The sequence below is a fragment of the Etheostoma spectabile genome, chromosome 14 (assembly GCF_008692095.1).
Source record: "Etheostoma spectabile isolate EspeVRDwgs_2016 chromosome 14, UIUC_Espe_1.0, whole genome shotgun sequence".
Classification (NCBI taxonomy): Eukaryota; Metazoa; Chordata; class Actinopteri; order Perciformes; family Percidae; genus Etheostoma; species Etheostoma spectabile.
In genome coordinates, this window is record NC_045746.1 from 20,415,464 (window position 1) to 20,438,754 (window position 23,291).

Consider the following 23,291-nt stretch of genomic DNA (forward strand, 5'->3'; position numbering starts at 1 on the left):
TTTTTTTTCTTCTTCTTTCAATCCCCAAAGCACACAATAGTCAATCAGCTCCATGTGTACAATGGAGTAGGATACAAACAGGACAAACAAGAACAGAAACAAGAGAAAGAGAGAAAATTTGACAAAAAGTGACAGATTCATTCAGATTTTACAGTTCTTGAATTTGTTTAATACTTTGTAATAAACAAAGGATGAATACAATAGTCGGAGAAAAGGGAGACAGGAAACAAGACCAAAAAAAAACAGTGTGCGAATTTCTTTAAGGTGAAGAGTAAACAATTAAGGAAGATTCTAGATCTACTGGAAAATAGGTTTTCTGTTTTTCTTGATCGACATTTGAACACCTGATCCGAGTCACCAAGTCACTGCCCTTCTTTTCTTCCCCCCTCCTCTCTCTAACCTACCCTTCACATTTCCTCCAACCTTAAACTCCACCAACAACAACCTCCTCCTTAAAGAGAGCAATCATATTCAGATGATCTCTACCATCAAGTTTCTTCGATGTAACTCGATCCTGCTCAGAAGTGTCTCTTGCAAACCAGACCTGTGGATTCTGGTGGCCTTTGAACCGTGTCTACAATAAGAGCCACAGTTTCTCCCTCATAATCTAACATCAAATTTGGAAGGTTTTATTTTTTTATTGCTGGTAGTATCCAGCTACAGCCACATAGGACTCCAACACAGTAAAAACGGGTTGCAATGGACCCGGTCGCGGAAAACAACCAAACAAATGCAACTAAAGAAGATCAGGTCATATATGCATTTCCCTGTGTCTTGGAAACCAAAGCAGACGTTTTAAGGGCCAGGGAACCCAATAAAAAAAGCACCAATGCACAGGTTGAGCACCAAGAGGGGGCCACACACTGGTCTACTTCTCTCTCCAGTGACCAGTGCTCCCCTCTCCACACGAGCTGTCATTCCATTCCTATTAGGGTGCCTCTTTAGTATGTACTACATAGACCAAGGTTAACGCACACTCTTTAGTGTACTGTACAATAATCACAACATACATGGCAAACAAGCACTGGGGACTGAGTGCCCCTCCATTTAAAAACGGCCACATCTGCAAACAACTTGGCAATGACAATTAAAACCAGTGAGTGTGGTGGTTTCAAGGCTGCATAGCACACACTGCCTCATTGGGATGGGCCCCGGCTCCAAGGGGGCTGTCATTAGGTAAAAATGCCGCACTGATATCTCACAATGATCTATTTTTCAGTCACAACCCGCGATCCATTTAGAAAAAGCATTTTCAATCAATGTTTTCATTTTCAGAAAGTGAGTAATTTTAAAAGGTATCAAAGGCGGCGACAACAATACTGCTACACAGTCAAAAGGTCACAGCATGCGTCTGCCTTGAGTGCACACGATTGCAATGACAAACATTTGTGGGCGGTTGCGTTGCGATCCGGCGGTCTCCCACAGTGACCGGTAGATCGCATCTGCTCTGCCGTCAAGTAAAGTAAGCAAAGAGTGACACACGGCACCGAATCCCTTCCTTACGCCTCCAATGCTTGTCCCACGAAAAGCTTCACATCCTTTTCAAACTTCCAAGAATCAAAAGGATTATTTTACAAGTAAAAGCCCAGAAATGTTCAGCCCACTGGGGCTAGCCAATAAGCGTTTGTTAAGTTTAAAGTAAAGCAGTGGAGATGGAGCAAAGTTAAGAGAGGGAGGAAGCTGGGTTGTATCGATAAAGCGTCAGATCAACAAGCCAGTACGTCACCCCACCAGCTTGGCTCCTTTTCCTCTGTGCATCATTTGATTACACTGCTCAACAAACCAAAAAACAGCGCTCAGAACATCACCGCCAAAGCTATAGTATCTGCCAGTCAAAAGGCGTAGCTGCTGACAGATTCATGAGGCGTGCATAAAAGCATACACACGTAGCCACACATTCCCTATGACAAATGCTAAAAAAAAAATTTAAAAAAAATGAAATACCCAACCACCAGCTATTGCAAAAACAGTTTGCTTGATCAGCAAAGCTTAAAGTGGCTTAGTATACAGAACCTGCATTGACTATATAGCCTTTTTATCTGTTTATCAGCGTCTAAATGACCTAAGCTCATAGCAAAATGTTAAGAAATATATAAATGGCAAAACTTAAACACATTGCTGTAACATGGAAATGGGAATTCTAAAAATAAATTCACTGCCAATCAATATTAAATGATGTAACAGACTAAGCTACATGTAGCAAATGCCAGAAACATATACACATAATGCATGACAACTGTTTACCACAATATGAATATACAAGTTGCATATTTATACTTTTTAAATGACTCATCAACAAAGACTGGCATTTGCAGTCAGCTGTGTATGTGATTTGAATGTTTTTACTTCTTTTTTAATGTGGATCCAACTAGTGGATCCTTCAGCACTTGACTGTGTAATAATTCCCATCTCCAGCTATAAACGTGAGGCAGTAGCAGCAGGCTTAAACATTCAACAGAGGAAGCTCATAAAATAAAATACTGCAGAGATAGTTGCTGAGATGTCAACCAAGCAGAAGATGAGCACACAGCCTTAAGTCAGCCCACTCGCTAAGGAAAAAGTGGGTTGCACTCACAAAATTCATTCCACAGTCAAACTGTCGTGTCTCCAGATCACAGTTCTCAAAGTTTGGTGGCCACAAAATCCTTTTCACTCAAGTCTTTGAGACCATACTACATTATATACAGTACATGAATGCTAGCAGATGTTAGTGCTTGCCACCTAATTCATAAGCTTGCCATCACCTTAACAGTCTTTACCAACAAACACCAAGATGAGGCAGCAATGGTTCATGAGGGCCTGACTTTTCTCCGCATGTGGTGACTACTTTGCCGAGTTGGGCCGCACATGGATTGAGAACAACTGAAACACCACCAAACTCTAAGGTTAGACCAATTTACGGACATGTAAAACAAAAACACCTGTCTTACAGGTCATCGAACTGTCAGCCTCCAAGTCCACATCACATGGGGGAGGCCTAGGATCCTCTCAGAGAAGTATGTGGCCTATCCACAGGGCATGAAGCTCATTGCTCATTCTGGTGAAGCAATTAAAGTAGATGGTGGACCACCAGCTATTTTAATTGCTTCTACCAATCAAACGGCTTTCTAAAATACAAAAAAGACACAGGCTGTGTCTTGTAGAGTACAAAGACTTATCAGCCACAGCAAAAATGAACCAGCACTTATATGGTGTTCATTTTCCATAGTTGGGAGTCTACAATAAAGTGAGGGGTCATAAAGTTAACAAAAAGAAAAACAAATCAAAGAAGGAGTCCTACATCCTAAATGAATGATTTGTCTGTGTACTTGCATACTGTGTTTGCATTGATGTAAATGTGCATGTCTTAAAACTAAAAGACCATTTTAGTTATTTAGCACCTGGCAGAGGTCAGCTATACCTCTTCCCTGTAGAATGATACTGCAAAATCTATGTTTTTAATTGATATTAAACATGGTGACTAATAAGAAGGCTAAACATACCTCACAATGTCAACACAAATACAAAAAAAAAAAATGGTAATAAATGTTTGTGTACCCCAGTATTGCTCCCCTTTGAGCATGCGTAGACTGTTAATTCATAGTTTAGTGTATTTCTCCCGATCACGTGGTAGCTGCATTTGACTTTTCACTGCAATGCTCAGATTCAGTTGGCCACAAATTTCCATCACAGTAAACGTAAAGAGCAATTGTCAATGAAAAATTCAGCCAATCAATTTCCAAGAACAACAAACACTGGCAGAAGTTAGTGCAAAAGCAACAGTGAGGTGTGGTTTGGCCCTGGGCTCAATAATAACTTCATGGTGATTTCCATATATGGGAGGCAAGTCTAATGTTGATTCAACAGAAGAAGAAAAAATAGAGCTTATAAATTTCTTTGTAGGAGCCACATATTTCACATTCATATGAATGTGAAAAGGACTTTGTTTCTGCATGACTGTTTTTTCTTTTGTAATATTTACATCTACTGTACAAAAGTTGCAAGCACTGAGCCAATAAACACTGAATAAAGATTTCAAAGCTGCAGGTAGTAGGTGTAGGATTTCCACTTTATAGCGCTAACTAATTTCATTATTGCATTACAGTAACACAACACACAAGTAATTCAAACACCTATGCATTGTTTATCAATCTATACTCACAGCCAGTGATCCATCCATTGATGGTGATCTGTATTACAGATGAGCCAAACTTGACTTTGATTGATGACAATGGTGAAATGAAATGTTGAATTATTGCCACTGTCAGATGGTTTCAGCTGGTCTCTATATTTTCCATCTCTGCTTGTTTTACAGAGGACAGAGTGCAGCATCTTGAAAACAAAGCCATGCCTCAAACAACTGCGATAGATGCTGACCAATTATACATAAGACTATTTTAAGGACAAAGAAAATATTTGTTCTCTTCTACAGCCTTTGGACAGTTGATACAAAATGGATGCAATAATTGGAAAACCCTACACATAGTACCTTCAGGGTCATCTTAGGTGTTTGATAATATACAATCATTTTTAGGAAACAGGAACATTTACACAGTTACAACTCACAAAAGTGCATACATGACCAACAGCAAAAGGAGGATTTGGAGGAAACAGGAGATAAAAGACAGACAACTATGATTTGTCTTGCATGAAGCTGTACTTCCTGCAAACCTCAAGCTGTTTAAAATGCCAACCAACTGCCAAAATAGAGAAAAGGATTAAATTCAAAACTAGGAAGAAAAAATAAAATTCAAGTCAGTCTTCTTGTCTTACAAAGCCCGCTGTGCGCATCAGGGTGGGAGGGACAAAGTTTGTTTAACAAAGTGCTCCCACTCCCCTTTTCCTGGATTTCAATGCCTTGGAAAAAGCTCTCATTTCATGAGTACAGTACTTCAAAATAGAAACTCAAACAAGTTTCAGCATGAATATTAAAAATAAAGTATTTCAATGTTTACAAGATTGGATGAACTCATTGGGAGGGTGTATCCGTCTGTCCGTTATAGGACACCACCTGACCAATAGGAAGAGAATTAGTTTGATGATGGGCAGTTGATTTAAATGCTACGCACCTGATTTTAGGCTAAAAACCATACATGAATAACTAACCAGATAGTGATGGATAAATACACAGGTGCCGCTAGCAGTGAAACTAAGTGACCTAATTAAAAACAGGGAAAATATACCAGTTACGCAGAAGCAAAAAACCACTGTGAGATGAGGATGTGAAACTGAAGGCTAACTTAAAATTAAGACATTTACTGAATATGTGTGATAAAAAGGGGATATATTCCTTGAATCTTAACCCCCACGGTGGAAAACTGATTATAGGAAAAGGTGTAAATGTGTGTTTGAGTGTGTATTAGCATAGTTCATTCAGAGCCATATCATCTGTGTATTAATTATGTTTGCATTTCAATTCATGTATGCAAATTAGGCTCTGCATGTGTGAACATAATTAGACAGTGTGTGTGTGTGTGTGTGTGTGTGTGTGTGTGTGTGTGTGTGTGTGTGTGCGTGCAAGAGAGAGAGAGCCGGTACATTAAAGCCAGCAGGTGGAGCAGTTTTAAGTGAGGCCCAATGAGAAGAGCCAAAGACCCAACATGGGGTGACGTGTTGGTGATCCTGCTGTGCATCGGATCCTGACCGGACTGAACCTGGCTCCTCTAGGTGATCTGATGAGGCGCCTCTAGCATCTCCATCAGGAAGGTGTCGATGGGCGTGTCTCCGATCAGTTTAAAGAAGAACAGGTGCTCCAGGCACTTCAGACCAATGGAGCGCAGTGCTGGGAGCCGGAGGAGGAGCTTTGCAAACCTTGACGATGGAGGGAAGGATGAGAAGGAGAGCAGAGAAAAATAACAGTAGATCTATAAGTCATTTAAACTGAAGACCAGAACTCATAAGATGCAGGAAGCTTCTTTTTGGTAGATTTCTTTTGTCGGTCTTGTCACTGCATCATACCCAGCCTCCAACCAACTGCTCTTTTGCTACAGTGACATGTTAAAGCTACTGAGCTAAAAATGATTAACATTCTTGTAATGTCCAAGAACCAGTGCCACCCTTCACAACCAACGACATCACCTCTTACTCTTCAGTATGTCTGTGTGTTACTGCCTACCTGCCCTGCTGATCTGGGTATTTCTGTTTGCAGTAAGACTCAAGAGATGCGTACACCCTCTCTCTCAGGAGCTCCACCTCGCTGGGGTTGGACAAACCCTTGGCATCTTCAGGTGAAACAGAGAACATTTACATTACCTCTCTATGGAAATTAAACATTTCACGTTTCCTATTGCAGACATGAATTTGCCCACTTTAGCTTGATGTCCTTCATGATAATTTCCTCGTGAGTTTCAACCTGCTGCCTGTCTATGTACCTGGGTTGAAGAGGATGATGGCTCGAAGGCAGCCGAGCTCCGTCTTGTCCATTTGCATGTCTCTCATCTTGCTTACAAGCTCTGTCAAAACTCTGCAGAGAGGAGAGGAGATTTACAGGGGAAAACCAGTTGGAGACAATCCCAGATTAGGGAAGAAAGAGGAGGCAAGATAAAGGACGGGAGGTAAAAAAAAAAAAGAGCGAGAAAAAATAAAAAAGAAGAGGAAGAAAGGGAGGGAATAAGAGAGTAAGAACAACAGAGAGGGACCAGACTTTATGGTCACTTCTCAATGTAATTACTTTCTGTCTAAACTAGCGAGGGCATGGCTGGACTGCTGGTTCTGCAGATAAACCCCCCCAAAACAAACACACACAATAATGTTAGTTAAAGGTGCTCTAGGCGATGTTGGGTGACGTTACTTCTTGTTGACAAAGTATTTTCAAACAAAATGAGACTAGCTTGCCCTTCCCTTCTCCTCATCCCATCCCCTCTCTTCTGCGCTTCCGCGCACTAACAAAAAAATCCTTCTTGTCGGTTATTGGCTGGAACACTGTGTGTGTATTCTTCGTGGTGCAGGTGGGCACAGTGTTTTTTTGTTGGCGTAGACCCTGGGCTGTCTACAGAGACCAGGTTTTCTTACAGTGTGTTCCGGGGACAGGCAGCACGCAGATAGTGGGGAGATGTTTGCTGTATGTGACAACAAATGTTATAGCCTAAAACACGCGTGTCATCGCTCGGAGCACCTTTAAGACTGGCAAACTGCTGCCACCAAACGGTGGTAAGTTCTGGCTGCGGCTGATTCTGGTGTTTACGACTTAATAATGTAATGGTTGGTTGTCATTGTTTTATTAATAATTAACTGTGCTACTAAATGTGTGAAGGTTGGTGTGAAAGTGTTGTGCCAAATGTTGAAATCGACAATGGCTGGAGAGTAAAAACTTTAAAGTTTCCTGTTTCACTTTTTCCACACTATTTTGTCTCGCCCTTAACCAATGACTCCAAGGAAGAAAGAGCATATGGCAGTCAAGGTTCAGGGACTAAACACATTTTCTCATATTTTAGACGAATGTTCTCACTTACAGAAAGGAATAAAAATTCATCTTTTTACTTTTTGGTAACCTAATGCCTTGTTTAATCTAATTTAATGATTTTAATGGGCTCATTTTAGGGTCAATTTTAAAACTGTAACTGTATCCACACTCATCTCTGACAAGTTGTTTTATTTGAGATGTAAAGTGTTGATGTGGAAATGTAGATGGGGCCAGAGCGAGGGAGTGATCAGTAATTTGGGTGCTGTACTGTATACTTTAAATGCCATCCATTCATTCTTAAAATGCTTCACAAATCTTACAACCTAACAAAGTAAGATAGATGTCCTGTTATTTAGGAGAGCACTGCATGCAACTAGAACAATTAAATCACCTGGCAAAAATGGAATGCATACCAACATATCAGTATATTTTGAATCAATGGCGTTATCATGCTTCATCAGATGTGTAGCGCAATAATATATAGACTCTCCGTTAATAACTCAAGGGGCTTGGTGTGCGCCATAAGTGCATCCTAAAGCTGCCTGGGATATGATTTGGACAGAATTGGAGGATATCATTAACTACATCATCCATCATCTAAAATGGACATTTTAAGAGACACTGGCCAAGCCCACAATGCAGTGCATTGTTAAATCTATTATTTTTTTTATTAACACACAGAACAATGAATACATGTTTTATTCATATAAAGTTGAGAAAAGGGAGGAAAGTAGGAGCGATTTTTGGTATGCACCCATAGTGTATGCCTTTAAAGTTTAAAATGGGCACTTCCCATCATAGAGGGAGCATCACTGAAGAGGACCAACATCACCTATCAAGGTCGCAACGATAAATCTTAACACACAACAACCTGACTGTGTAAAACAGTGTCCTGCACTAGAGTACTACAGTACTACAGTATTGTGTCCCACTATTAATGCCCTGGGAAAGCTAGGCCACATATTTTGATTTTCTCATTATGGTCTGGCGAGGCTCAACAAGCATCTGGTTTGGTAACAAGAGGCTTCGCCAATGGGCAAAAGATGAAAAGTGTACTGCAGGCGATTGGATGAGGTTTTAAGCAGTCAAAGCCGCAAACCAAATATGCTGCAGAAATCAAATTTAAATACAGTACTGCTCTTTGTCATCATCTAAAACCATACCTCTAAAGTTCGCTCAGTGACTAATGAAACTATTTTTAGTGGATGTCGTTCAGAATAATATCTCAGAGCAAAAACTGGCTGACTTCTACGAAGCTGCGGAAAAGCCTTTGGTTCTGTGATTGTTTCAAGAGGAGGGGTTTAAGAAAGGTGTTTGTGTAGTGGCGTAATTACCTGTCAAATATGGCCCCAACCTCGGCATTGTGCGCCCTGTGTATTCAATCACAATGTGTTATTACAATGTCATTACACAGTTACATCGTTATTACAGAATTCTGTCTGTTTTCTGAGCCTTTCAGCAGTACAGAGAGTCAGTGCTTATTTATGATTTCACATGGTGAAAATCTGTAGAGGTAGGGCTGGGCGATAACTCAATGGAATTGTATCGTGATGAAATAATATAACGTGATTAATTGATAATAACAAGCACATACTAGCTCAAATTTCTCAGAAAATCTGAAATTAAATATTTTTAAGGGAATATAATTAGAAGATTAAGGTTTTGTTTTTACACCAAAATCTTTGAACGCATGCACGTTAACATAGTAAAGTGTACTGTATAGCTATTTTATCTACAACAATATTTGAAAATGTTCATTTTGCACTGAAGTTCTTAATAAAATGAGAAAATATTCAGTGCTTTTACATTTGTCATATAGACAATTCATTGATTTACCAAAAATAACATGCTAAATCATGAACTATATTATTGAGATATGAAAATTTGCCCATATCGCCCAGCCCTATGTAGTATACAAACTACTTTCTGATACGTTAAAAGCTGTTGTAAAATAGTGCGCATTAGGATTGTTCACTTGTTTTTGTCTAGACTCAAATATTTATTTATCTTGCACCTGCACCCAAACCACTGATAAACATGTGATCAGTTTTATGACACCATAAACTGTAGTCTTACCAACTATATTCACATGTATAAAATGAGCAGAAAGGAGGTTATGATAAATCGTATGAGCCGAATGCATGACAGCAGAAAACTATTAGTAGACATTAGACTGTTCATAGGGGAAAAACAACCCTCAACATTTAATAAATGTTCCTTGCTACGCGATAATAATGTAATGAAAAGTAACTTGAAGTGTAAGTGATTTTAACGAATAAAATATTTGTTTTTAATCTGCTACAGCATATACATCTGCCCTGAAAAATCACTTGTTTCATGTTCTCCTTTGGTTATAATGGTTTCATGATGGCGCTTCCTATTTTTGCATTTATTCTGCTGTTGCGGTCTCTGAGTACTTAGAGAAAAAACAACAACCAACCTTACCATTCCTGCTTATGTCTTGTTCTTCCCATCTAACTTACAAACACACGCAAAGCAAGTTTTGTTTTACACTTCAGGGCCTACCTAGTTTCCTCAAGTAATGCGCTAAAAATAAATTATATTCTGATAGTTTATTATAAACACCGTCCTTGACAAAATTTGATTCACTAGCTTCAAACAGTTGCTAACGAAAAGTTTAAAGAAAAGGATGCTGCTAGAAAATGAAAAAGTATCAGAGGAAAATCATTGAGCCGTTTGCCATGAGCCCAGTTAGCTTGCTGTAAACTTGACTGGATTTTGGACAATGTAATTACTGTGTAATTGACAGTGAATTGACACGTTGTGATGTAGTTGGGGTTTTTACATAAAACTCAACGAGATTTGGACTATTTATTTTTGACTCGAAGCACTCAAAATGTATTTAAACCAGCAGATGTAATCTACCTCTAGATAATGCAATACATTATACCACATAAACTAGCATTTATTAGAGCATAAGAAGTTTTACATCTTAGTTAAAGAACATATTCTGAAACAACCGTGAACAATCAAGTGAAAAACATGTGATCTCACTTTTCAAGTAACAATTCAATTTGATGCAATAATGCGAATGGCTGCAGAGGCCACGGCTGGTTTTGTTTTTTGTCAAGATGAGATCAGAAAACAATTATTCTTTGGTCAGCAAAAAAGAAAAAACGTCTATACCCATTGCCTCAACAACACTCTGCACAATAAAGGGATGTAAACTCTATTTTAAGTGACATTCCTACTATATATATTGTTTATTAGCCAGCCAGTTACTGTGTGCATGTGCGCATGAATGTATATGGGTAGGCATTAGTCACCAGCCTCCTGGCCATGCGCTGTCAGCCAACAGGCATCATTAAAGAAGCAAAGTCTCTCAGCCAATCACAGCCAGCGCAGAACACAGCAGCTGCAGAAAGCCAAAGGGGAAGACAGAGTATACTAAACTCTTACCCCAGTCACTTAGTCAGCCAAACATGAAAATTCATGTAAATAAATAAAAGAAAGTGTTCTTTATTTTTTCATCTAGCTCTGAGGACTGATGTGGATTTACTAGGTCAAATCAAAAAAGTATTGTCGATCTTTTTTAGGCTAAAAGTAGGTGGTCTTAACAGCAGCAAATCTATTCTAAGTCGAGTAGAAAGGCCTTTAAAAATCAAATTAATGCTAAAGCGCTCCAGCGAACACAATTATGTTTATGTTGGCATATCCTCTCCTGTTGGGTCAACAACCCAAACTTCTGAATGCTGGGAAATCACTGATGTGGTATGTCTGTCAGAGTGATACTGTTTATGCATATATGCATCTGTGTATTACCTGTCAAAGATGGCTCCAACACCTGCACTGTGAGCACTGTTCCTGTGGACATGCAGGCCGGTGGCCAGTAAAATGCCGTCCTTCACCGAGATGGAGCGATGAGAAAACGATGCAATCAGGAGTTCATTCCATCCTGTGGAAATGTTAGTGTGTCAATATGTCCAGTGAATTAAAAGTCTAAATATTCTACTGCTGTGATGTTTGGGATTTCTTAATACCCTTTTTAACTGAATGATCCTGGCCATTACCAAATTGAGGATCTCTTATTAAACACATGCAGCCATTTTCCTTTTAAAATATTAAAAGTAAAAATTAATTACTAAGATTTACCACCTGAGCTATTTCATAGCTGTATGAAACAATAGAATACTCCTTTATACCCTAATATTTATTTCTATATTAAGATTCTGTGACGAGATATACAAACTAAAAACATACAGGGGGTTGCAAGTGTACTTTGTGAGGTCCAATTCAATAGCCCTACAAAAAAATCATTCAAGTTTATGTTTTCTTGACAATGAGGCTTTTTACAATGTACTTGTTGGTGGTGTAAAAGATTGGACTTGCACTATAATACACTTGTCTAACAGTGTCTAATGTTTTGTGCACCAACATTTACATAGACAAGTGGACCAAATGCTGTATAGGGAGTTATACAATGGTGTAACAGTAGAATTTTATAGAGCAGCACAAAACCCTAAAATATCCAATTGGCTTCAACATTTTCTTGTTTGGCACACTGGCATTTGTGTTTAAATAAAAAAAACTACTGATTCATTGAACCTTCTTGAGTCAACTAGGAGCTTACCTGCACGTAGCAGGATGACCTGATCGTCCAGGGCCAGCTCAGAGAAGTGAGGGATCCTCTTAGCCCACTCCACCAGGGTGAAGAGCTGCTTGTCTGCTGCCTGACAGATGTTGGTGACAGGATCGTTGGGCTGAAGAAAACAGATTTAGAGGATTTTTAAATAATTATTTCATCAAACAACTTGACTGAGAGGCCTTATTCATACAACAGCCTGTAAAGATTGTTAAAAGAAACATGCGGTCTAAAGATAAGCAAAATATATATATATTTATATATTACAATACTTGAATATACTCAACTACAGACTTTGAATGGTACACAATGCACATTCAAAAAGGAACACAGTTTGCGGTTAACTTCCGCCAAGCAGACTACTCACAGAGCTGCCACCTGAACTTCCGTCTGCATGAAGCTCGGTCTTTTGCTCTACAGCCATCTCCGCTTCCAAAATCTTCTCCACTGGCATCTCCTCGTTCACCGCACTAGACGACTCCATCTCGCCCTCTCGTTCCTTGTTCCTCTGCCGTTCCTCTTGGACAGCTTTAGGACGGCGTGGACAGAGAAGAGCACAAAAGAAAACAAGGACGAGTGAAAAAAAGATAAGAGTAGAAAGGACAAAATGGGGGAGGCAAGGATGGGTTAAAGGTGGTCAGTGTGAAAGAACGGAGAAGCAGGAAAGGTGCAAGAGCAAAGGAATGGAGGAGTAGTTAGGATGTGCCACCAGACAACAGAATGGATTAAATGAAAGAAGTAGAATTGGAGATCAACAGAAAATGTGTGAACCACGAAGAGATTGGAGAAGCAGGATTTAGCCATACAAAAAGCACCAACAAAAAAAGTATGACCAAATTAAAAAAGTGCAAAATAGTAGAAAAAGCATGTATAATTCATGATGAATTCAAAGTATGTCATGCTGTCTTTCATACTTCTTTAAGATCCACTAACAAGGCTGAAATGAACTGTGTACACAAATGAAGTCATTACTATTAACTAATTGCTTTAAAGCTACATTCAAGAGGGAATTACAATGAAATGTAACATTAGTAATTTTGGAAAGTAGGCATTTTGCCCAGATTCAGCATCAGGAAATTGTTTGTTTCTCTTAATCTCTTACCCAGATTAAAGAAACTAGATTACAATTTACTGCAGAAAGACAAAAGCAATCAGATTTATTTAAGTGCATGTAAATCAAATGAAAACAACTCAATGCAATCACATTGTCCACCCCAACTTGAGGTACTATTGAAGCTATCCTAAACCAAAATATAAAAAGTGTTGCATCCACTACAGATGACCTATGAGTAAATTAAATAAACAACAAACTTTAACAAATTTTAAGTCATATTTACTATTTTGTTACAAATCCTATGCAGTCAAAGACTGTCATAAGTCTACCCGTCCACACACATCAGTAGAGAGACTGAGGTTATGGGACTGGATTGGTGAGTAAGGAACATCCCACTGTTGGTCTCTACAAACTTGGTTACTTCAGTTGTATGTTCAGATCCCTAACTTGTACAATTGTGCTAAAATTTTGGGGAATATGAACATAGAAAAGCACCTAAGAGTCCTACAAGAGTCACCAAATACAAATGTGAACACCCTTTAACATCCAAGCTGATAGTCATACTACAAAGAACGTCACTGTCCAAATACGTATTAATGCCAATATATTAACCAATAGTCACATGGAATTGACATTTCCAAGTAAGATTTGTAAGTAAATGTGTTGTGTTTATTGTTTTGGTCAATTTTTTTTAACATCAGCAAACAAAAAATATGTAGGAGCAGAAATTATAAGGGATGTCATTACTTGTGGATTCATTTATGATTCCAACACCCAATTATCCTAGCATTCTGAAAATGCTAGGATAATCTAGCATTCTGCATTCTTCGATGATTAATTAAATATTAATTCGAAGTAATTAGACTATTGAAAGAAGCTGATTGAATCCTACTATGTGCACTTAATGTCAAGCAAAGCAAATGATTGGAAAAAGATTTTTTGACTGTCACTATATCTGTATTTCTATCTATCTATCCTTCCTCTACAAGCGTTAAAGTACCTTAAACAAGGAAATGAATGTTCCTGAACAGAAGTGGAACTGCTCTCCGGCTGACGTAACTGTGACCCATCTTACTGGGTAGCACCCAGGTGGGAATAAACAACAAGTAGCTTTAAAGTAAAGTAGGAGGACGATTAAAAGAAGTGTGCAAAGTCAGCAAACTTTCCCTGGATCTATAAAAGGTTAAAAATAAAAACATGGGGGAGTAATTCAAGGTTGGCATTGGTCACCCTCTGAGCACTGGCAACAAACTATGGAAAAACATTTTAAACTAGCTCCTTCTCATAGATGTGCAGTGTAATATCTATCTGCTTCTCGATCAAGCATACAGGCACAGACACACACCCCTCCCTCCCTCTTCTCCTTACATCTGTCGTTCATCGTGGCCACTACAGAAGGAGGGAGGGGGAGAGAGAGAACGAGAGGAAACAAAAAGAGGAAGAGAGAGGGAAAGGGGGTTAGTGTTTACAAGGCTTACCCACCCCCATCTCCCTCTCTACCACTCTAGTCGTCCTTTCTAGCCCCTATTGTACAAGTATTAAGTTAATTTAATAACCCATTATGGAGTTAATTCCTGCCAAAAGGTTGTACACAAAAAAATGGTTGCACACTAATAAATGTGTTTGTACATAAAAAAATGTGTTGCACACAAATAAAAGTTGTTTTGCAACTGTCTTCAAACGTTACACACACATAAAACTTGTTTTACAAACTGTCCCCAAACGTTGCACATCAAAATATCATTTATAAATTGTCCCCGAGTACAAAACGGTCTCTGCTCGCTCAAAACAGCCTCTCCTCGAGTACGAAACATTCCACACCCCGTGTGGCAATTTCTCGCCAAAAGTCACATGATCCATTGGGATAGTTCTGACTTTGTGACAGCGGGGCGCTCTCAAAACAATTGAAACGCCCGGTTTGGCTGAGGAAGACAGACGGCATTTCACAGCTAACACATGAGCACCCCACAGGGGAGTTTCCAAACTTTCACGGTGAAATTTAATATCTGACTATGCCATAACTAGGCAGATAGAGCATTTACAATTTCAGTTAAAGGCACCGCTATGTCACGGCAAGGGACCATGTTACTTTTCAAATCAAATATTGTTGTAGGCTTCAAGTGCCTATACAATAGACAGTTATTTTTTTGTTAAAAAACACCAACATAACCCGAATTTGATCTGTTAACAATGCCTTTATCTTGGTATCCACTCTGGTTCTATCTATTTAAAATACCACAATAAAGGGAGAAGCTAACCAGAGGGTAGATATTAATTTTCACCGTGAAAGTTTGGAAACTCCCTGTGGGTGCTCATGGGTTAGCTGTAAAGAGCGCTCCCTGCTGTCACAAAGTCAGAACTACTCCTAATGTTCATGTGACTTTTGGCAGAAATTTGCCACGAGGGGTTGTGGAATTGTTTCGTACTCGAGAGGAGGGTTTTGAGCGAGCAGAGACCGTTTTGTACTCGGGGACAATTTAAATGATATTTTGAGTGCAACGTTTGGGGACAGTTTGTAAAACAAGTTTATGTGTGTGTAACGTTGAGAACAGTTTGCAAAACAACTTTTATTTGTGTGCAACACATTTTTTTATGTACAACAACTTTTTTTTGTGTAAACCACATTTTTTTGTGTACAACCTTTTGGCAGGAATCTAACTCCATAATCCTGACTACAGGGATCATAATAACGACAACAACAGGGATAAACTCATCAAACATAACCTAAGGTATGTTCAAATTACAATAAAAAGTAGCATCTTTGTGTGCTGGGGGATCAAGTCCCAATATAATTATCTAATATAGTTACATTTAGCTCTTATCTACACTGTTCAACTGAAAGACACTTAACAGCAAATAACCTTAGACTGACTCGAAAATGGATCCATCACGTTTATTATTGCTTATTGTTAAGATGCTTGTACGACAATGCATATAGGTCAGTTGTATTTTTGAAAGTGTTTTCAAATTTAAACTATATTGGAATGTGGTAAAAAGCTGAATAGCTGCTAATGATAATTAATAGTGAGTTTGTGCTTTTTTATTGGTACAAATCATGGGATCTATTCACCGGTGACTGCTGTCCACCTGAAGACAAACAGCTGGTAAATATGACATTGACAGTTAAGTGATACTTCTAGACCATAGGTTTATATGCAATCACATGCCTTTTTTCCCCACACCTGCATTCAGTGTAATAGAATATCAGTGTGAGAGCCAATCAGAGGCAGAGTAGGTGCTGGGCCAATCTGCTGCTAGCTAATGTTAGGCTAATGCGTAGTTTCAAAGTTGGCAAACGCTTAATTGCCTCCCACATCGTCAACGGCAACACACAGCTTCAACCCTTCCATTCTCACCTTTCACCCTCAACATATTACCTACATCAATGCTCATCAGAAGAAACCTTTCTACATGCTGAGTTGTTCAATATGTTTAATTAGTTTTGCTGTAAACTCTGCTCTGTCTTTTTCTTCAAGTATTTTGTATTTAACATAGTAGTGGATCACCTCAATAAAGAGTGACTAAAAAGGCAATTTATTATTTTGGCTAGGGCTTCTCGATTATGGAAAAAAAATATAATCACGATTATTTCAGTCAATACTGAAATCACAATAATTTAACCCAATAACTCGTTGACTTCTGGAAAGATGTTGCAATTATTGAACTTAAAAAAACTGTGGAAAAAGTTAAATAAATCAACTGTAAAAAAAAACAACTGAAATTTGCCTTAATACTTATCCTATTTAAACTTTATTTTTTTCATTCAGAACACAAGAGAAAAGAGTTTACTTGCAAAACATAATGAGCCAATTAATTGTTTTTCTTGATTTTTGTGATCATTGGGAGCAGCAATAATTAATTGCACAGCCCTAATTTTGGCTAAAAAAATATGCCAGGCCATTTTGCCGTTGATCAAAGTGTACATTTGACACTGCCACACACACACACACACACACACACACACAACACACACACACCACACACACACACACACACACACACACACACAACACACACACACCCACACACACACACCACACCACCACACACACACACACACACACACACACACCCACACACACCCACACACAAAGACAACATACACCGTTCGACCAATGAATGTTGTACATTGCTGTGTGTGTGACCATAGTCTGCAATTTGTAGGGGCAGTCAGCCCAAAGTGAAGTTACTTTATTTTTTTGATGAATATGAGTAGTGGGCTCTTTATTATTAGTGTCATGTATACAGACCAAATACGCCACTGTTAAGGAAACTAATTTGTTCAGATTCAGAGACACAGAAATGACCCGAACAATCAACATCTTAGTAGGGTGAACGATTCTCCAAATTCAGAACTCGACTTGAGCCACAGTTCCGTTCTTACCTCTTTTTTTTTTGTTATTGGCACAAAAAAAACACTGTGGTAGATGAGCTTTATAAATCTGAAGTTAATTTATAAAGCTCTCAGCTGACCTCTACCTCAGTGTTTTTGTGTTTAGAGGGAATCTGTCAACTGGAAGACTGAACTGCAACACAAGACTGTGGACGTTTATGTTGCGGTTACATCCCTATTCTTCTCTGATGAGTTTAACAAGAGTAGGAGCCTAACGTTTTTGGTTTTCTCCCCTAACTACTGTTGTATACTCATGAACCAGATTTGGAGTGGACAACACACAATTTGAGTTTCTGCCGGGCTAAATCAAAGGCGTATCCATATACATACACCACAGAAAAGTTATGAAATCTTCTTAAAATTTGTCAGCTGAATAGTTGTCTACAAATAATGACAATAAATCCACTAAAACAGCCTTTAAAACCAAAATCATTTGTGTGAAAATGCACGATTGTGTGCATGGAAAAGTGAAATGGCCTCATGTTTCGGGGTAATGAGCAGAAGGGGCTGAGAACCAGCCATCTACAGGGTGTGCTGAAGTGCCCATGCTTGCTCACCTTCTCTCTTCATGCCCATGGCCAGGCACTTCTGGTAGCGGCAGTATTGGCAGCGGTTCCTCTGTCTCTTATCCACCATACAGTCTTTGCTGTCCCGACAAGTGTAGGTCAAGTCTTTGCGTACTGTGCGCTTGAAGAAGCCTTTACAGCCCTCACAGCTGTAGACACCATAGTGCTTACCTGGAGAGTGTGGGAAGGAGGGAGGAAAAGAGCCAAAGAAGTAAGACAAGAGGTAAGAAAATTTGTTTCAAGGTAGAATTTTAAAAGATTGTTTTCATTATTCACACTGTAACAACTGCCCCAACTTAAAAGGCAAGGCACAGAAAATATGAGTAGCATTTAAGGTGTCTAGTCACCAGAGGATCTGTCTCCGCAGATGGCACAAAGCCGTTTCTGCGAAAGCATCGGCCCTGGGCTGTGACACGACAGCTGCTTCAAGCCTAACGGAGGTTTCACATCGTCGGAGCTGCTCACTGCATGAAGCCCTGACATGGACACTGTTGAGTTGATCTGAAAGAACAATAGAGGAGAAGGTGAAAACAATGACCATAAGGTTGTTGTTGTTTTTTTTAAGATACATTTCAGTGAGAGGCAGGCACAAAACCCTTTAAGTTTATCAATTTCTTCAAGACCTGCCTTACCTCTCATATTTCTGCCACTCATATAGCTGCCACTGTGATTGTAGTAAGGACCAATCAAGACAATCTTAGAAATTGTCAAAAACCCAAATTTAAAAAGTGATTACTTTTTCAGAAAGGTATAGCTTGACATCTTTTAAGTTGTGCATTTCTACTTTCCACTGCAAATAAATAAATGTATGTTACATAATAAAAAATCTAAATTATGTCCCCTAATTACAAGTCCTTCCTTACCTGTGGGCTGCTAATGGGGCCGTAGCCCACCGATGGCGTACCAGGTAGACATGGCGAGCCCAGAGAAGAACTGATGACAGAAAAGGGGGAGCCGATGCTACTGATGGGGCTGTTGACCCCTGAGGTGGTGATGGGAGGCAGGGAGGTCATGGAAGCAGCGGAGGGAACCAGCGGAGGTGAGCGCTGGTCTGATGGAGGGGAGGACATAGACGAACTGTCTGGGCTGTGGGAATCTGAGAAGAGACAACAAGAAAAATAATAGCAAAAGAATAGTGTAACGCTTTTTAATAGAGGTGATACAGGTGTAGTACAGGGGTCATTTTAATTTATTCTCTGACTCAAACACAAACATGACAGTTGTCAACCAAATACCGCAGATGCTGTAAAATATTAATAATGGGCTGGAACAAAGCTAATATACAAAAATTACTTTGCCAATTTATTACTCTATCCCTAGTTAAACAACACAATTATACAACTACTAAGCAGACTTGCCTTTTGAATCTCTATGTTCTACTTTAATCAAGAGAAACTGTTGGCCCTTAGGCCTATCTGGGATTTATTTTAAGTGTAATTTATTAATTAAATGTTGCCCATTTAATATCTTTTACATGTTGACAAAAAAATGTGCATGCCGGAAGTTACTGCCCCCTCTACTGTGGTGCTGTCTTGGTTTGATTATAACTAAACATCCTCATTGCACAATGTAAAGGGAGGGGGAAAATGTGCTTCGCTTTTAACATCCCAGAGAGTGGGTCTTAATAAAACTGCATTAAACAACTAAGGGCAAGATTTGTTTGAGTAGTTATTTCCTATTAAATATATTAATCAAGAAAATAATGAATCAAGAAAATACTTAATATTAGTTTTCATACAGAACCTGAGATGAGGTTTACCAGCAATGTGCATTTATCTGACTGGTGTACAATCAAGAGAAAGAAATTAATTTATGTTTCTACAAGCCTATTTTTTTGATTTGTTGTCTGAATCTGATGGAATTTAGTTCTGGTTTTATGATGCCAGTTGTTTGATTTATTTTTGTTTAGGCTGTGATTTGGATTGTGCTGGCTTTCTTCTGCAGCCGGCTGTGTGCTGCATTTTCACTGCTTCAGGCTGCGTATCTGGTTGTTGTCTGATCTGATCTACTTTCTTGCCTCAAACACACTGAAAAGAAATCCACCATTGATACCATGGAGGACTGTTTGTGGACCACCATTTGAAAACTTACAAAATCAACAAATGCAAGGAATCATGTTTACTTTTCTCTTCATTTTTAATTTAAAGTATTATTTCCTCACAAGAGTCAATGTATGACAGAAGTACAACTACAACTCTGTCACATATTTCACTAAGCTCTCCGAATAAGCACTTATAAGGAATACTTATAATTAATAGTGGATGAGCCTGTGAGTCCCTTGGGGCAATTGCTCTCAATCATGATACTGTACAGTGTTTTGAATAAACTCTGGATCCAATAATGAAGACAGCCACAATAACAAAAAGTTACATTAAGATTTCACTTCAAATAACCAAATTATATTAAAAACAAAATGTTGCTTTAGAGGAATTGTGGGATGATAGTTTGAACGACTAAATCTGACTGACTGATCAAATGACGTTCTTAAAGACAGTGGGTCTATAAATAGTTCAACTGTGTGCCAGCTGTAACTAACTCATGTGTTTTATAAAGCATTATTATTTTGCATGTTAAGGACTGGTTAACGTTACATCATAACCCATATCGTTCATAGGCCTGAATTTAAAGCACTCGTAAAACAAGTGTAAATATGTATGATTTGCAAAGTCGTAAGTAATTTCAACATTAGTTTTAAGATGCAATTATAGCTCGACATTAATGTATTTGCATTGCCAATAACAAAATAAGAGCAATTATGTTCTCACCTCTACTGTCTCCCATGATGGTGGTAGGGTGCAGGGGCTGTCTAACAGCTACACGCCGACGGGCTTCAGTCTCAACACCGCCCGCAATCAAACCCTAGACCGCGGACTGAGGCCCGGGCCGGAGTGGTTTTGGGAAACCAAAAACCGGTCTGCAATTCCAACACAAAACAGAGCTCATTAGATAATAATGTGACACACTCATATGGCCTTTAAGTCACAACATTGTGCAACATAACAGTTTATTGATATGTTGTGAGCTGCTTGCGCGTGTCAATAGAAATATTTGTGTATTTGATGAATATTTGGCAACAGTAGGACTTTGCATAAACAGTCAGCTAAAAAAATCGATGCCTGGGCAAATAAATCGACTATTTAATAAATAAGAAGCAAGACATCGACACCAAACACCGACTACGTTAACTTGGTTCAACGCAGTAAAGAAAACGTCCCATTCCCTCATATAGCGTTATCTAGCTAGATGGAGCCTTGACAGATGGCAACAAACCATCGTTTACCAAGCTAACGTTAGCCATCGCATTGCAAGTATACTAGCTACCTAGCTACCTAGCGTTACTAGCCAACACTTAAAAATGCTTGTGCCTAACGTTACCGTAAAGCTAAACGGCATGTGATAGCTACCGTCCTCGAATATACATCACATCCTTCAGCTCAGCAATTTAAATAGAAAATTATGCCATGTCGGGTGTAAACTGGAAAAACAAGCGTAGCGCTATAGCTAGCTAACTCGCTAAACACCCAAAGCTAAACTAGCTATCGCTAAATGCTCCGAGTAGAGCTAACCTAGAGAGCCAGGAACAGACCAGTTTAGTACTGGTAGCCCCACATATATCTCATTCTGATAGACATGAACTAGCTAAGTGTTGTAAATATGTAGCGTGCAAATAAATACGGATTACTGACGGTTTAGCGGCACAGCTTCTTCGCATGAAAAGATGTGGCGAGTAGGCCCCGTGTGTGTCTGTTTCTCCCCCCACTTTGCCTCTTAGCCAACCCTCCCTCCCCCTGCAAGGATGAAAACATGATGATGGTGGATGATTTGGCTTAGTGTTCTCTTACAGTTGAATATTAGGCTGCAAAACACTGCAGCCCAACTTGTTAAGGCAGGAGAAGGGTTGTGTGTGGTAATGTTGCATCTCGCATGTCACTGAGGGAGAGCATCCAGGGCAAGAGGTCAAAAGGTCAAGACAAGTTCCGCTCTGTATTGCTGGAAAGGGTTATTGCAGGGCATTGGCTCACATGCTGCAGATGGAAAACAAAAAATTGTTACAATCTTTAAGATAACCAATCTCCATCTTCTTTTTGCCAACTACCTACAAAAATAATGTGCAATGCTTGCAGGAGCGGCAGAAGTGTACAAACTGATGTAGAGCGGCAAAGTCATTAATTAATCGAATGGTTGTCAACTATTGGCCAACTAATTTGATAATTGATTAATTGGTTGGACTAATATTTTAATTAAAAGAGAGAAAAACTTCTGACTCCAGCTTCCATGTGATTATTTCTTCACTCCTTTATAACAGTAAACTGAATATTTGACAAAATAAGAGATTTGAGGACGTCATCTCGGGATTTGGAAACCACTGATAGACATTTTTCAACATTTCCTGACATTGAATAGACCAAACTACTAATCATGCAAAAAAAGCAACAGATTGATTGACAACAAAAAAAAATGTTAGTTGCAGCCCTAGATGTCTGGGAGAGTCGGGATCCTTTATAACAACGCAGGAAAGCCTTTTTTTTTGAGGCAATATCGAGCAAAAGGAGGAAACACATTGGATTTGCAATACGATAACAGATAGATGCACAGTGTTTGGTCTCATGTATGTAGTAGAAATCTATTTAAACATTATTGACCATTTATATCCTCAAAATCCTACAAAAAAACACAAAAATGTCAGCACATTTGAGTGGAGATGTGACAATTTTGAGGATGCTGGCAGTGTATTTATTTAATTTTATACTCTTTGAACGTGAAGCACAACATATTGTTTTTAAAAATTTTCTCGGACAAAAAAATATGTTCCATCCTATAAACTAGGAATTATGGAAGATAAGAGATCTTAAAATGCTTCATGAGGTGTTCCCTGGAGCTCCTGTGTGGTGGAAGCTCCTGTGGGTTTTTTGACGCTTTATCACCCTCAAGGGGGTCAAAACGGCATTACACACAACTCATGGACCCTCATGTTTCTGGTTTTACTTTTTTAGTATAACACCATTTTGTCCATCTTAAACAATATTTAAATGTACATTGTGTTTCTTTCCAAACCAAACGTTTTAATATTTTTGTCTACATTCCAGAAAGGATTTTAAGCAATGCAACCTTTTTTACACTTACTTATTGATGGTAACATACGTAGCTAAACCATTTTTGTCCTCAGAACTATTCAAGAGAAAGCATGTATTTTTCACTTTTTTTTTACACTATCTCAGAAGCATACTCATCTCTTCTAAAAGTTCACATGTGCCAATTAGCTCAGAGGACACGCACACGTAACAGAACATGAA

At 38.9% G+C, this 23,291-nt stretch overlaps 1 protein-coding gene across 5 annotated transcripts; it reads right to left on the minus strand.

Annotated features, from left to right (window-relative positions):
- Window positions 1-3: 3 nt before the first annotated feature.
- Window positions 4-21,858, minus strand: rxrba (retinoid x receptor, beta a). Of its 5 annotated transcripts, none has more exons than XM_032535090.1 (13): window positions 21,840-21,858; window positions 20,763-20,911; window positions 18,861-19,093; window positions 18,345-18,498; window positions 17,989-18,168; window positions 14,407-14,427; window positions 12,352-12,512; window positions 11,973-12,102; window positions 11,165-11,297; window positions 8,716-8,751; window positions 6,351-6,442; window positions 6,095-6,200; window positions 4-5,790 (listed from the first exon to the last, which is right to left on the minus strand). In XM_032535090.1, exons 2-13 carry the CDS (start codon window positions 20,776-20,778, stop codon window positions 5,643-5,645), a joined length of 1,410 nt encoding a protein of 469 aa, XP_032390981.1. In that variant the 5' UTR covers window positions 20,779-20,911; window positions 21,840-21,858; the 3' UTR covers window positions 4-5,642. The 5 variants fall into 5 exon arrangements, with proteins under 5 accessions (XP_032390981.1, XP_032390980.1, XP_032390982.1 ...); XM_032535089.1 differs by lacking the exon at window positions 21,840-21,858 and adding an exon at window positions 21,684-21,804; XM_032535091.1 differs by lacking the exons at window positions 14,407-14,427; window positions 21,840-21,858 and adding an exon at window positions 21,684-21,804.
- Between the last annotated feature and the right edge of the window lie 1,433 nt (window positions 21,859-23,291).